Source organism: Pongo abelii, chromosome 13 (genome assembly GCF_028885655.2).
Source record: "Pongo abelii isolate AG06213 chromosome 13, NHGRI_mPonAbe1-v2.0_pri, whole genome shotgun sequence".
Lineage (NCBI taxonomy): Eukaryota > Metazoa > Chordata > Mammalia > Primates > Hominidae > Pongo > Pongo abelii.
In genome coordinates this window covers 121,534,502-121,549,839 of record NC_071998.2, presented here as the reverse complement: position 1 = coordinate 121,549,839, position 15,338 = coordinate 121,534,502, and the positions used below count along the sequence as shown (strand labels likewise).

The 15,338-nt window shown below is 54.8% G+C and overlaps 1 protein-coding gene across 3 annotated transcripts in view; it reads right to left on the bottom strand.

Moving 5' to 3' along the window:
• NCS1 (neuronal calcium sensor 1) overlaps nt 1–15,338 on the bottom strand; it is a 65,263-nt gene that overhangs the window by 18,290 nt on the left and 31,635 nt on the right. For all 3 annotated transcript variants that reach the window (XM_063713851.1, XM_063713850.1, NM_001131862.1), the window contains 1 exon segment: nt 1,280–1,418. In XM_063713851.1, coding sequence (XP_063569921.1) covers nt 1,280–1,418 — 139 coding nt within the window.

The window sequence follows — 15,338 nt, the reverse complement described above, 5'->3', positions numbered from 1 at the left end:
GGTGGGATAGGATAGAAACCTCCGTGGTGCCAGCAGCAGGGGGTACAGAGACAAGTGGTAGTAAATCCACCCTCAAATGCTACTGTAGGACAGAATCAGGGTCATCGCAGATAACCCGACAGCTGTCGGTGCGGCCACTGCCCGGAGGTGACACAAGCTACCACATGGTAAGTCTTGAAAACATGATGCTCGGTGGAAAAAGCCAGGAACAAAAGATCCTATAGCTTATGATTCTCAGAGCCTCAGTTTCCTAACCTACAAAATGGGTATTAAAATACCCAGCTCCCAGGTGCTTGTAAGGCCTCATTAAAAATAATCCATGTATGGCCAGGCACGGTCGCTCATGCCTGTAATCCCAGCACTTTGGGAGGCCAAGGTGGGTGGATCATTTGAGGTCAGGAGTTTGAGACCAGCCTGGGCAATACAGTGAAACCCCATCTCTACTAAAAATACAAAAATTAGCCAGGCATGCTGACGGGCGCCTGTAATCCCAGCTTCTCGGGAGGCTGAGGCAGGGGAATCGCTTGAACCCAGGAGGCGGAGGTTGCAGTAAATCGAGATTGTACCATTGCACTCCAGCCTGGGCAACAGAGCAAGACTGTGTCTCAAAAAAAAAAAAAAAAAAAATCCATGTAAAAAGCTTACACACAGTAAATGTTCAGGAAATATTGGTTATTATTTTTAATCCTGTTATTATCTTGGGAGGTATTTGCATTTTATGCTTGTAAGAGAAATGTCAGGGTGTACATGTGTATACATGCATGTGTGTGCACTGTATACAATGCATATGTGTATATGTCTCTCTGTGTGTACACGTGTGGGCACCTGCAAGTCCACGCATTGTGTGCATATGTGTGCATTTGTGTGCACTGTATGAATATACATGTGTGTTCATGTGTGTGGCTGTATCTCCATGTATGTGTGCCCACATGTGTGCATGGTATTCACCTGCATGTGCACATACACATCTGTGTGAGAGCTTGGATGTGCATGTCAGTACATGTGTGGGTGTACATAAGTGTGCACACGTGTGCATGCATTTGCATCCATCTGTGTTTATTGTGTTTCTGCATGTGTACATGTGCAAGCATGTGTACATGTGCGACTGTGTATCTGTGCATGTCAGCATGCACTTGTGTGTGTGTTCCTTCTCTAGAAGGGAACATCGGCAGGAGAGAGTGGGTGTGGAGATGCTGCGGGTACCCACAGGAGCTGAGCCAGCTGCCGCAGGAGGGAAAACGCTCCGGGCTGACGCAGGCCCCATCAATCCCCAGCTCACCTTGTTTTCGTCAAAGACGTTGAAAACAAATGTGGCAAACTTGGTGGGGTCTCCGAACGGGAAGAATTGCTTGTAGATCTTCTGGAAGCCTGCCGCATCCAGCTGCCCACTGGGGCAGTCCTTGATGAAGCCTTTGTACCTGGAGGCAGCAGACCGGGCCAGAGAGGGTAAAGGAGATGCCAACATCACCCACCCACCAACATTGCCCGCTCAGGGCCCAGGAAAGCTGTGGCTCCTTGTTCAAAGAGATGGTGCCCCATGGGGCCATGGACTTGGGCACAGGTGCAGTCCCACCTCTGCCTCTCACTAGCAGTGTGACCTTGGATACAGACTTCACCTCTCCTAGCCGCGTCTGCATAAGGGGGTTACGAACTGACATAGGAATTAACCCAGATACTGCACACAGAGTGAGCACTTGGCCACCCAGCCCTGTGCTCCACCCAAGGGGGCTAAAACAAGAGTCACATGAATGGCCTCCCCGAAGCCGCATGCCTGCACAAGACCCTCCCACCTCCCCACCTTCTCCGCTAAGCCCCTCCTGGCATCAGGCTGGGTGGGCTGCTGCTGGTGCTGGTGGGTAGACCACCATATGGAGCCAGCAGGTGGCTGCTCCCACATGCCCACACCCTGCCCCTCAGTCTCTGTTCCCAGGGAACTGGGTAAACAGCATGGGGGGATCCTGGCTGTTCCAACTGGACTTGTCCACCCTGCAGTCCCAGTGCCCAGCGCAAAACCCTCCAGATCCCTAGGTGGCTGACGCCGGAATGGCTTTGCACTCCCAATCCCAGGACAGATCTCTGCCATTCACTGCCCGTACAGCCTCAAGCAAATGCCCTCGCCTGTCTGAGCCTCAGTTTCCTCATCCATAAACAGGGATGGTTCTCATATCCCTCTTGTTGGTATCAGGGGACATGGTGCATGTAACCACAGGGCTCAGCACAAAAATGAGTCAAGAGTGTGATCTTCAGAACTGTGAACTTAAATACGTGTTGTTCTAAACCAATTCACAAACTGGCTCCTGTAGGCAGTTTAACCACCCCTCCCGCCCCACCCCCAGGAGGACACGCACTCCTTGGAGGACGATTCCTTCCACATCGGGAAGCCAGAGAGAGCGGTCAACTGTCACCAACACCAGCTACTACCTTTGCAGGGCCCGACGCGACTGGTAACTCTGCACCCCGTATTCTCCTAGAATGCCCCTAACGGCCCTGAGAAGGTACTATGAGGAAGCCTTTTTTTTTTTTTTTTTTTTTTTTTTTGAGACAGAGTCTCACTCTGTCGCCCAGGCTGGAGTGCGGTGGCAGGATCACGGCTCACTGCAACCTCCACCTCCTGGGTTCAAGCAATTCTCCTGCCTCAGCCTCCCGAGTAGCTGGGATTACAGGCATGTACCACCACACCCAGCTAATTTTTGTATTTTTAGTAGAGACAGGGTTTTGCCATGTTGGCCAGGCTGGTGTCGAACCCCTGACCTCAGGAGATCTGCCTGCCTCAGCCTCCCAAAGTGCTGGGATTACAGGCGTGAGCCACAGTGCCCGGCTGAGGAAGCCCATTTCACAGATGAAGAAACAGGCTGAGAGAGAGGAAGACATTTGCAAGTCCTCGAAGCCCAGACTACAGCTGAGGTGGGATCGAAGGTGAATGCTGAAGAGGCCGATGCTCAGAGAAGCCAGATCACTGAAGACTTTCACACCATCCCACTGTCCCCCATCCTAATGTGATCCACACAAAGCCTCCACCCTCCCCTCGAACATCGGAGAGGGTTCTGGGAGTACCGTGCATGGTGTGCGCGGCACTGTGATTAGGGCCCATCCAGAGAGGACGCACATGGAAAAGCCACCGTCCCCCTCCCCAGTGAAGAGCAATCTAAGGACTGGAATGGATCCTGGGCACATGTGGAGGGACATGTGGGGCACCCAGGGGTGGCACCCTGAAAATTCTGCGGCCTGGATGGTGAAGCTCAGGCACCCAGCCTCCTGCCAGTATTGTGGCTGCTGCTGCCGGAGCGAGGGCGGTTGAGGGGAGGAGGAGGATGGGGGAGGGCAGAGAAGAGGGAGCAGGATGTGGGAGGGAGGGCAGTTCTTCTTGAGTCAGACCACGGCGGGCACATGAGCGTCCCAGCAGTGCCCACAGCAAGCAGGAGGCTGTGAATAGGCCAGCCCTCTGCAACTTTCCCTGTCCCCACCCCAGAACACCTTGAAGGGCGCTAGAGGCCCAGGGAGGTAGGTCCTGGCTCAGGAACCACAGGCCTTTGTAACAGCCCATGATAGCAGCCCAAACCCGGGCACTGTGCTGAGAGGGTGGTTCCCTCGGCAGGTTGGCCCAACCATCCCATTTCACAGATGCAGGCACTGAGGCACAGAGAGATCAGAAGATTCATCCACAGCAACGCGTGAGACTTGGAGCCCGCCCTGCCTCTCCTGTCCTCTGCCCTGCCGGCCGGTGTGCGACCCCAGCATCCATCCCTCCCGTGCATGTGATATCCGCAGGCCCACCCAGAATCCCTGCAGCCTGGCAGGACTCTCAGGGTCTACTGGCCTCTGCTCAGCCCTGAGGTCTGTTCTGAGCCCCTGCTTGGATTGGCCAAGCAAGAAGGAGGCAAAACACACGGATCTCAAGTCCCTTCCCACAGCAGGAGGAAGGGACACAGCTACCCCCGTCCTGGCCCTTAAACCTGCCTTCTCCCTGCTTGAGTTTCTTCTGTTTCAGCCTGGCCCGTGACTCCAGACTCCCAGGCCAGGATGGGCCCCTGGGCAGGGGAGGGAACATGCCTGGCACCAGGACTTAGTGACCCATGTGGGGGCACACCCAGCTGTCACCAGACGTCTCTGGATGTCAGATGGTTACCTCTTCTTCGTGCAAACCTTCTAACTTATCCACAATGACTTTGTGTTACTTGAGTGATTCTAAAAGGTTATTAAAAACAATAAAGACAAAACAAAAGGCACCCAAAGGCGTCGCTGCAGATGGCTCACAAGGGGCTGCTCTAAGCAGACGGAGGCTGTGCACAGCGCCAGCACAGTGAGCAGCTGTGGAAGGCTGGCAGTGAAGGTCTTTGCAGAGGGAAACCGGCTTCAGTGGGGAGCCTTTGGGGGCCTATCCGGTTACCCCTGCAGAGGTTATCACTGTGGGGCCCCAGCTCCCTTCAGTGCCATTAGCAGGGGCTGCAAGAAGCCCCCCATGAGGCGATGCCCATAAGAGGGTGCCCAGCCTGATGTTCCCGCTTCCTCCTGCCAAACCCCCCATACTCCACACCTAGACTTCAGACAGGCCCCTCTGAGCCCTCTTCTCACTTAGCCTCAACCTGTCCCCTGGCCCCTCCCCTGCTCTTCAGCCTGCCTGGCCCAGCTGTAGCAAGAATCCTAAGTCGGGGTAGCCAGAATCCCCACCCCCACGATATCTGATCAAGTTCCTCCTCCCTGCTTCACGTGTGAGTCCTCGTCCCGCCTCCAGCATCAGCCTGCCCAGTCAGTTCAGCAGGAATCCCCTGCCCTGGAGGCCTCCTCTTAGTTTCCATCCGCTGACCCCTCACCCTGTTCACTGGCTGTGAAGCCTCACTTCCTCGCATTCGGAGTTGATTCCCCTCTCTCTCCCGGGTTGTGATAGTCCTGACACCTATTGCAAGAGTCCCGAATGAAGCCTTCCTGACCGTTTTAAGAAGCGTCAGAATATTGCTTTCTTTAACATGGGCCCATCCACTCTCCCGCCAGGCCCTAGCTTAGATGCTGCTGCTTTCAGGAAGTCGGCCCAGTCCCAGGTCTGAGGCCTCAGGGCCTCCTCTGCACCCCTGCCCACTTGTCCGTCCCAGCAGAGCCTGGACCACGCTATACCATATGTGCCTCCAGGCCAGTCCCCCACTGGAATGTAGGCCCCCTGACACCGCTGTGCCCTGATGACCCGCATGAGGCCTGGCATGTAACATGGTCCTGGGGCATGTTTGTCCAGTGAGGTGAATGAATAAACACACAAATTGCCAGGCAGGGGCGGAGGGAGCAAGAGCCCAGTTGGTGTCTGGCTCCTTCTTCCTGAGCCCCATGGAAGAGGGACCTCCAGAGACCCTGGCTGACAGCTAAGAGCTCTGTGGGCACAGTTAGAAAACCACTGAGGTGTGGCCAGGCATGGTGGCTCACGCCTATAATTCCAGCACTTTGGGAGGCCGAGGTGGGCGGATGATTTGAGGTCAGGAGTTTGAGACCAGCCTGGCCAACATGGTGAAACCCCGTCTCTACTAAAAATACAAAATTAGCAGGGCCTGGTGCCGCATGTCTCTAATCCCAGCTACTCAGGAGGCTGAGGCAGGAGAATCACTTGAACCCAGTAGTCAGAGGTTGCAGTGAGCCGAGATCATGCCACTGCACTCCAGCCTGGGCGATAAAGTGAGACCCCATCTCAAAAAAAAAAAAAAAGAAAAGAAAAGAAAAGAAAACCAGTGGGCCGGGCGCGGTGGCTCATGCCTGTAATCCCAGCACTTTGGGAGGCCGAGACGGGCGGATCATGAGGTCAGGAGATGGAGACCATCCTGACTAACACGGTGAAACCCCGTCTCTACTAAAAATACAAAAAAATTAGCCGGGCGTGGTGGCAGGCGCCTGTAGTCCCAGCTACTCGGGAGGCTGAGGCAGGAGAATGGCGTGAACCCAGGAGGCGGAGCTTGCAGTGAGCCGAGATCACACCACTGCACTCCAGCCTGGGGGACAGAGCGAGACTCCATCTCAAAAGAAAAAAAAAAAGAAAAGAAAAGAAAACCAGTGATGTGGTCCCACCCTCTGTGTATGGAGAAGACAGCCCCAGAGAGGGAGAGAGACAGGCCGAAAGTCACACAGCAAGTCACCAGCAGAAACAGGGCTCAGACCCAGGGCTCCTGCCTCCCAGGCTCCCCGCCTCACCCGCCCCTCCGGCAAGCCAGGCTGCACCGCCCCCGTGTAAGCGCATGGGTAAAGCGACTGCTACCCAAACATTACGTAACCCCCTGCTCATCATCAGAAGGTGGAGGAGGGAGCCTGCCTCAACTGGAGCAGAGAGACGGGATGGGGGTTTCTGAACCTTCCCAGACACCCCAGCTGCCCCCAGGCCTCTACCACTTTGCAAATCACAGCTGTGAGGCTGGGATTTCACGCCATGGTCCCAGCCTGACGTGCCACCCATCTGCCACCGGCTGGCTGAGTCAGGACCCCCTGAAGCAGCTGCACACTCCCTCTTGCAGTGGGCACCCAAGTGAGCTGCTGGCTTATGATGAAGATCATGCCCAAGAATTTTGTCCCAGGATGCCTGAGAGACGTGACTCCATCCCCCACCCCTGGTCCAGGGTCAGGTTCCTGCAGGCCCGGACCTCCTCCCCCTCTCCTGCCAGTCCCTCCCTCTCTCCTTCAGACACGCTGCCACCAGACCTGCTCTGGTGTTGGGACACGGGCCTGTGCCCCTGGCCTGGCCCTAACCTGTTGTGCTGGGGGAGGACCCTGAGCAAACCCCTTCCCCACAACGCCCCTCGGTTTCCCTGTGAGTAAAGTAAGTGGCTCACACTAGATCAGGGTTTCCCCACCCCGGCATTCCTGATGTTCGGGGCCAGGTCACTGTCGTGGAGGCCTGTCCTGTGCATAGTAGACATTTAGCAGCATCTCCACCCTCTACCAGACAGATGCCAGTAGCACCCCCTCCCCAAGTTAGGACAACCTCAAGTGTCTCCAGACATTGCCAAATATCCCCTCGGGGGCAGAACCACTCAGGTTGAGAACCACTGGACCAGATGGTCTCTGGGGACCCCCACAAGCTCAGGGGATCCACCATAAGCATCTGTGATTCTAACAGCTGTTCAGGAGACCTGAGAGGCAGGCACAGGGCCGTGTGCTTTCCAGGCACGATTCTGCCCCATCGTCCCAACATCCAGGAGGTGAGGCCAATCCCGCCCCCTTTACCAATGGAGAAACTGAGGTTTCTGGAGGTGAAGGCCCCTCCTGGCTCAGGGCGTCCATGCGGATGTCTTCCACATGGTCTGCTCTTCCCCCTCCTCCCCACCTGCCTGACTCTGCTCACCGCTTCCTTCTCAGCACCAGAGCATCTCCCTGAGAGAAGCCTCTCCGCCCACCCCAGGACGGGTCATGCTCCAGGACACACTCCCAGCACCCCATCCCCCAGCTGGGCCTTGGTGGCACCTCGAGCAGCTGTGCCTCGGGAATGATTTGAGTGACTTGTGCAGTGACAGGCCATGGGCTGTTGAGGCAGGAGCCCTATCTTCTAGTTCACCTCCAAACCTGGACCACCCACTCCTGTGCCTGGCAAACATAGTAGTCGCTCAGTTAATGTCAGAGTCACACAGCTAGCCAACGAGGTGGCCAGGACCAGAGCCCATACTCCAGAATAGGAGCTGCCTCTGTGCTTGGTACCAGGAAGGGGAGAGAGGGACCGGCTCTCCTGGTCTTGCCCACCTCTCTGACAGCCTGGTGGAAGCCAAAAGTCCTCCGCGGGCCTGATTTCTTCCACATCTTCTGCTTGATTCCAGACCCACAGTGGAAGGGACAGGAGTCCCAGCACCATTGCTGGCTCAGGCCAGGCCAGAGTGGAGGAGTAGAGATGGCACCAGGAACAACCCGTTATCCCGAGTCTCCCTGCAGACTGGCGACTCAAGGTGCTCAGCATGGTCGCGGGTTCAGGGCAGGATCTCGGAGTCCAGCCCCAGCATCTCCAGGCTCCAGAGGATGGATGGCTCTGGGGGTCCACCATGCAGGCCCCCAACTTCAGACAAGTGCTTCACGTGTGCAGGAGAAAGGGGTGGCAGAGGGGTCCCTATGATTATCATTATGATTGTGAATCTCCGTGATTATTTTCACTGGTGGTATTGAGCATGCAGGAACTCTGTAATATAAAACAGGAGGCCAGGTGGGGTGGCTCTCACCTGGAATCCCAGCACTTTGGGAGGCCGAAGCAGGAGGATCACTTGAGCCCAGGAGTTTGAGACCAGCCCGGGCAACATAGCGAGACCCCATCTCTCTACAGAAAAAAAAAAAAAAAAAATAGTGGAGCCAGGCGCAGTGGCTTGTGTTTGTCCTCCTAGCTGCTTGGGAGGCTGAAGAAGGAGGGTCCCTTGAGCCCAAAAGTTTGAGGTTGCGGTGAGCTATGATCACACCATTACACTCCAGCCTGGGCAACAAAGCCAGACCCTGTCTCAAAAAAAAAAAAAAGAAAAGAAAAAGAAAAAGGTGTTTAATTTTTTTTTTTTAAGTTTAAGAAACTGAAAAAGAAGGGCTCAAGCTTCAGTCCTGGCTTGATCCTGCCCCACTCTTGACCTGTGTGTGACCTGGGGCAGGTGACGGTTCCCCTCAGAGTCTCGGTTTCCTCATCTGTGAGGTGAGAGCCAACCTTACACCCTCCTTTCAGACCCCTGAGTGGGCCTGGACAAATGAGCTGAGACTGTTAACACCACAGGATGTCCTGAGCACTGGCCATGCCCCAAACCCTGATCTATGACCTCCGCAAACACCAGAGCCAGTGGCCAGGGACAGCCCAACCCCCGTTACCTCGTCCCACCAGCTGCCCCAAGAGGAAGGTTCCACAATACCCTCCCGAGTCCCCACTCTGGCCCCATGGGAAGTCCTTCTCTTTCTTTTTTTTTTTTTCTAAGACTGAGTCTCGCTCTGTCACCCAGGCTGGAGTACAGGGGCACGATTTACACTCACTGCAACTTCCGCCTCCCAGGTTCAAGCAATTCTCCTGCCTCAGCCTCCCGAGTAGCTGGGACTACAGGTGCGTGCCATCATGCCTAGCTAAGTTTTGTATTTTTAGTAGAGACGGGGTTTCATCATGTTGGCCAGACTGGTCTTGAACTCCTGACCTCATGATCTGGCCTCCTCGACCTCCCAAAATGCTGGGATTACAGGTGTGAGCCACCGCACGCAGCCAAGAAGTCCTTCCTAATACCCAATCTCCTAGTACATGGGCAGGGACGTACCAAGACCCCTCACTGCCCCTCCCCACCCAGTAACTCAGCCTGAGATGTTTATACAGAGGCCACACCTCACACAACCTTGTTCGTGAACAGGATCTTAACTCTTCGGGGTCCAGAGACCCCTTCGGGGATTAGAGAAGAGCCATGGTGTCAGGCCTCAGAGACAGGCCCAGGCTGTGAAGAATGGGGCCTGCGATCCCCAGCCACGGGAAGCCGAGGTCTCTAATATGGTTGACTGTGTTTGGGAACCAGCTCCACAAGACAGGGTAGAGATGAGAAAAGAAAATCCTAGATTCAACAACGGTGTTCTTACACTTCTTTCAAAGGGCAGGGGAGAAAAGAAATCTCATTGCATAAAAATCCTGAAAGCTCACTACCACTTGCAAAACAATTCCCACTCCAGCGCTGGGGCTCCTCCCACACCTCCCACCTTCTCCTCCCCACCACGGCGCCAGGCTGGGTGAGTGCCCTCGTCCACCAGGAGACTCCAAGCACCTCGCCCCCCTCAGTCCCTGATGCCCCCCCGCAACCGGCACTGGCCTGGCATAGAGTAGGTGCTCAGTAAAGATGTACTGAATGAATCAGTGAACAAATGAATGAATGATTGAATGCTCCCAGGACACACGGGTCCAACTCCAGTTTGGCCTCTAGTTCTCTGAGGGCCTGAGCAAGCCCCCACACTGCCGGGCCTCAGTCTCCCAAAAGCCCCGGTCCTCTAGGACTTCCCCCAAATTTGCCACTCTCAGCTCCTGCAGACTCATGTCCTCTGGGATCCTGCTGGGAGGCCAGCCCTGCATCTCCTGCCATGCTGATGATACTGCGGCAGCTGCTCTCTGCAGTGCAAAAGGTGGGACAGAGATTGCTAGACGGATAAATCATAAAGCATTACCCCAAGCTGCAATCAGCCAGGCGCAGCGGGGATGGGCGCAGCAGCAGCCTCGGCAAATTATTCTCCCATTATCTCTTCAAACAACTCTCTCCAGTGGCATGCCCCTCCCCGCACTCCCTGGAGACCTGGAGGAGGGTCCCAAACAGCCATGAGATGGTTCCTCTTCCTTTCCCTTCCCCCCAATAGCCTCTGGTTTTACGGGTTTCCCAGAGCAGGAAAGCAAGAAGCCGGCAGATCTGAGCCCCAATATTCGGGACCACGGAGGCAGAGCGAGCTGGACCCAGACTCCACACACACACACAGAGCTGTGTGACCTGGGCAAGGGTCTCCACCCTTCTGAGCCTCAGTCTCTTCACCTGTAAAATGGGGCCGCTCCTCATATTCTGCGCATGGCACCGTTTCATCAGCACCATGCCTGCCCGCAGGAAAGCCCCCAGTGTGTCGCTGAGAGGCTGTCTCCGTGCTCACTCTGCATGGCACAGCCCAGAATCAACAGCTGGCCCTGTTGATGTGAGGACAGCATTCCTCCGGCTTCCACCCACTACTTTTGCTATCATATTGCTAGGATATTTGGTTATTATAAAAGTAATAAAAGCCATTGTAGAGTCAGGCGCAGTGGCTCATGCCCATAATCCCAGCACTTTGGGAGGCCGAGGTGGACATTTCCTGAGGTCAGGAGTTCGAGACCAGCCTGGCCAATGTGAAACCCCCGTCTCTACTAAAAATACAAAAATTAGCCAGGCGTGGTGGTGGGTGACTGTAATCCCAGCTACTCGGGAGGCAGGAGAATCATTTGAACCCAGGAGGCAGAGTTGCAGTGAGCCAAGATTGCACCACTGCACTCCAGCCTGGGCAACCGAGCGAGACTGTCTCAAAAAAAAAAAAAAAATAGTTGCAGAAAATTTGGAAAATAGGACACATAATCCACCAGAGGACACCCGCCCCCAACCCCCACCTCACACACCCACGACCAGCCTCAGCCTGCATCCATCCCATCTTTCTTCTCTGCCTACATTTTTTCCATCATGGACTGGTGCCCGATGACAGTGTGTACCCTGCTGTCTCCACTCAGGATAACGTCCTTATCACTTTCCAGGTGATTACAGAGCTCACAGTCACCTTTAGAGGCCTGGGATCTGCCATTTCTTAAGCAGCCCTCATTGTGGTTCCTGATCTTCCACGACGGTGAATTGGGCTCAAGTGAGCAGGAACTAAGATAAAAGAACAAGGGATGGGGAAGCAGGGGATACCGGGCTGGCTGTGGACCCAGAAGCTGGCTGTGGACAGCAATGCTGGCTCTACCTCTCAAAGCCTCCAGCTTCCTCCCTCTGCCAAATACAGACAACAGCACCAGCAGCTCAGAGCTGGGAGGCACCGAGGAGCTGGCACCGTGGGATGCCCAGTGTGGAGCCTGGTGCACGGTGAGCATGCCCAGTTGGCCTGGCCTGGGCCTCCTATTGCTGCGCCCTGGCCTGTGCTCTCCTGGGGACTTGGGACCTGACCGGCACTGAAGCCCGAGTTCTAGACCAGGCTCTGCTTCTATTGACTTTGCGGCCCAGGACAAATCACAGAATCACTTAAGACCCTATATGGCAGCTGCTATATGTCAGCACAAACCCAGACGACCCTAGATTTTACAAGAGAGATAGGGACCTCCTCTCTGAGCAGCTGACTGGGGTGAAGGTGTGACTATCGAGACAGAACGAGCCATGCCGACACTGGAGGCCACAGTCTCCTTAGCAAAAGGAACAGCAGGGACAGAGGCTCTGAGGCGGGATGAGCTCGGCACAGGTGAGGGACAGCAAGTGTGGCCAGTGCACGGTGACCCAGGGGAAAAGTTGAGGTCAGAGAACTCAGGGAGCCCTGTGGGCCAGGCAAGGTGCCAGGGCTTTATTCTAAGTGCAGCGGGAAGTCACAAAGGGGCTGTCCCATTTTCCAAAGCTCTAGCAGAGGCTGTACGGGGCCAAGAACAGCAGAGCCAGCATAGGCAGGCAGCAGCCCAGTGAGGCCGAGGCCGTGGCACCACTGCAGACCAGGGGCTCGGACCCATGTGGCCAGGGGCTGGGATCAGATTCAGGATCTGCTGTCTGGGGGAGGCAGGCTGGCTGGGCTGAGGAGCTGGACATGAGGCAAGGGAACAAGAGGACTAGAAACGTGTGCAGAGACAAGGGGAGCCCCACACACGTGATGAAGAAAGAGAGACAGGAGGCTGTCGAAGCCACTTCCTCGGCTGAAGCTGACCCGGCGCTTCTCAGGTGGAAGACGAAAACCATGTCCACTGTGGCGCGCTGCTCCCTCAATGTCCCTCCCTCCTACTGCCGCTCCCACCCCGGACGGCTGGACCCTCCACTGCCTGTTGCCCTGAAAGCCTGGGCTCAGGAATCCCACGTTTTCCCGAGAGAGAGGCAGGCACGGGTGGAGTCTCTGGCTGTCGGGTGTCCTGAGAGTTGTTCAGAACAAGAACGGGGCCGGGCGTAGTGGCTCACGCCTGTAATCCCAGCACTTTGGGAGGCTGAGGCAGGCAGATTACCTGAGGTCAGGAGTTCGAGACCAGCCTGGCCAACATGGTGAAGCCCCATCTCTACTAAAAATACAAAAATTAGCTGGGCATGGTGGCAGGGGCCTGTAACCCCAACTACTCGGGAAGCTGAGGCAGGAGAATCACTTGAACCCGGGAGGCAGAGATTGCAGTGAGCTGAGATCGTGCCACTGCACTCCAGACTAGGCGACCGAGTGAGACTCCATCTCAAAAAAAAAAAAAGCAAGAAAGAAAAGAAAAAGAACAAGAACGGGTGCTGGCGAGAGGCCACGGTGAGAAAGGGCCCTCTGAAAATGGGCCAGGGTGTTTGGGATGCAGGTGCTCACCTCATTTGCCTTCTGTGCAAAGGACAGAGGGGACGGTGGGCCTGGTGAATCTAGCCTGTGAGTAGGCAGGCTTGTGGTTAACCAGTGAGGTTTAAGACAATCAAGGAATAGCAAACTGGTTTATTTTGTGTGGTAACAGCAGTTCCCCTGGCTCCCAGAGCACAGAGCAACATACTCTGTGATCCATTACTGATGTCTGCCACGGGCACAGGAGGGCAGAGTGTCACTGTCTAACCATCCCTGGTCTAGCGTCGCCCCGAGGGGATGGGACCATTGTAGAATACAACAGTGAGGTGGGTAGTGGGCTGACCTAGGAGAGCCAGAGAAAGGCATTGGTTCAACCATCCCCTGGCCTTGAAGGTACTGCCAAAATGAACCATAGGATATTTACTTGAGACACACAGAAATTTGCTCTGCCAGAAGGCAGAGAAAAAAACACCTATTTTCTTATCTCTTTTTTTTTTAAGACAGGGTCTCACTCTGTCACCCAAGCTGGAGTACAGTGGCACAATCATAGCTCACTGCACCCTTGACCTCTGGGGCCCAAGCGATCTTCCCATCTCAGCCAAGTAGCTGGGACCATAGGCATGTGCCACCACATCCAGCTTTTTTTTCTTTTTTTCTTTTGCAGAGACGAGATCACCTTATGTGCCCAGGCTGGTCTCAAACTCCTGGGCTCAAATGATCCTCTGCCTTGGCCTCCCAAATTGCTGGGATTACACGTGTGGGCCACCGGGCCCAGGCTTTTTTTTTTTTTCTAAGAGACGAGGTCTCACTCTATTGCCTGCAGCAGGGCAATCATAGCTCACTGCGGCCTCGACCTCCTGGGCTCAAGCCATCCTCCCACCTCGGCCTCCTGAGTAGCTGGGACTAAAGATGCATCCCTAAAGCAGGTTGCTTTTTTCTTTATAAGCTCTTTAGACAAAGTGCCCCCACGGTGAGGACTGGGCCTCACACAGCTGAGGGTCCCTGTTTTGCTGCGGGAGCCTCCACACCGCCCCCTCAGGCCAGCCTCCTTGGCTCCCTGCTGGTCCTCTAATTCGCCAGGCTCGTGTCCCACTCTCAGCCCTTGTCCTTGCTATTTTCTATGCCTGGGTGGATATGACCCAGGTTCCACCACCGAGTCCTTATTTTCTAGGTTGCAGCTCAAATGTCAGAATTCCAGAGCAGCCTCGCCTGACCTCTCCCTCCTAACGAGGCCCCCACTCTGCCGTGCTCTTATCTTCGTTTCCCCACAGGACATTTCTCAGCCCACAGTGACCCCGCTTTGTACTCATGTGTACGTCGGGGCCTGGGGTTTCGTCCAGTTTGCGGTGTGTCCCCAGGATGTAGGACAGTGCCTGGCACGGGGAGCGTGGTCTATTGATGCTTGATGAGTAAACAAAAGTCACTCACCCCGCTGGGCCTCAGTTTCCTCATCCGCCTAATGCGGAGAAAGTCCTCAATCTCAGGGCTGTTCACTGGGTTCCACGGATGATGTCAGGACCATGATTACTACGGTTACTGACACGAGCAGAGAGAATGTTTCCTAGACTCTGTTCCAAACGTCTTATATGAATTAGCACATTTATTCTTCACACTACTCCTAGAAAGTTTTACTATTATCACCGTCCTTTTCCAGATGGGGAAACTGAGGTCCTAAAAAGTCTAGTCATTTGTCCAAGGTCACTCAGCCAGAAAATGGGCAAGTCAGGATTCAAGCCCAGAGCCGGGCGCAGTGGCTTGCACCTGCGGTCTCAGCTACTCGGGAGGCTGAGTCAGGAGGATTGCTTGAGGCCAGAAGCTCAAGCTTGGGCAATAAGTGAGGCCCCAGCTCTACAAAAAATGTTTTTAAATAACTAGCCAGCCATGGTGATAAATGCCCGTAGTCCCAGCTAATCAGGAGGCTGAGTCAGGAGGATCACTTGAGCCCAGGAGGTCAAGGCTGCAGTGAGCTTTGATAGCACCACCACACTCCAGCCTGGGCGACAGGGCAACACCCTGTCTCTGAAAAAATAATATTAATAATAATTTAAATATATGTAATCCCAGCACTTTGGGAGGCCGAGGAGGGCAGATCACTTAAGGTCAGGAGTTCAAGACCAGCCTGGCCAACATGGTGAAACCCCATCTCCCCTAAGAAAATACAAAAATATTAGCCAGGCATGGTGGTGGGCACCTGTAATCCCAGCTACTTGGAAGGCTGAGGCAGGAGATTCGCTTGAACCCGGGAGGCAGTGGTTGCAGTGAGCTGAGATCGCACCACTGCACTCCAGCCTGGGCAACAGGGCGAGACTCTGTCTCAAAAAATTAAAGAAAAAAAAATTTTTAATAAAAATTAAAAGGATTCAAGTTTAGCCTGCCCGGTTCTGGAGCCCAAGATCCCA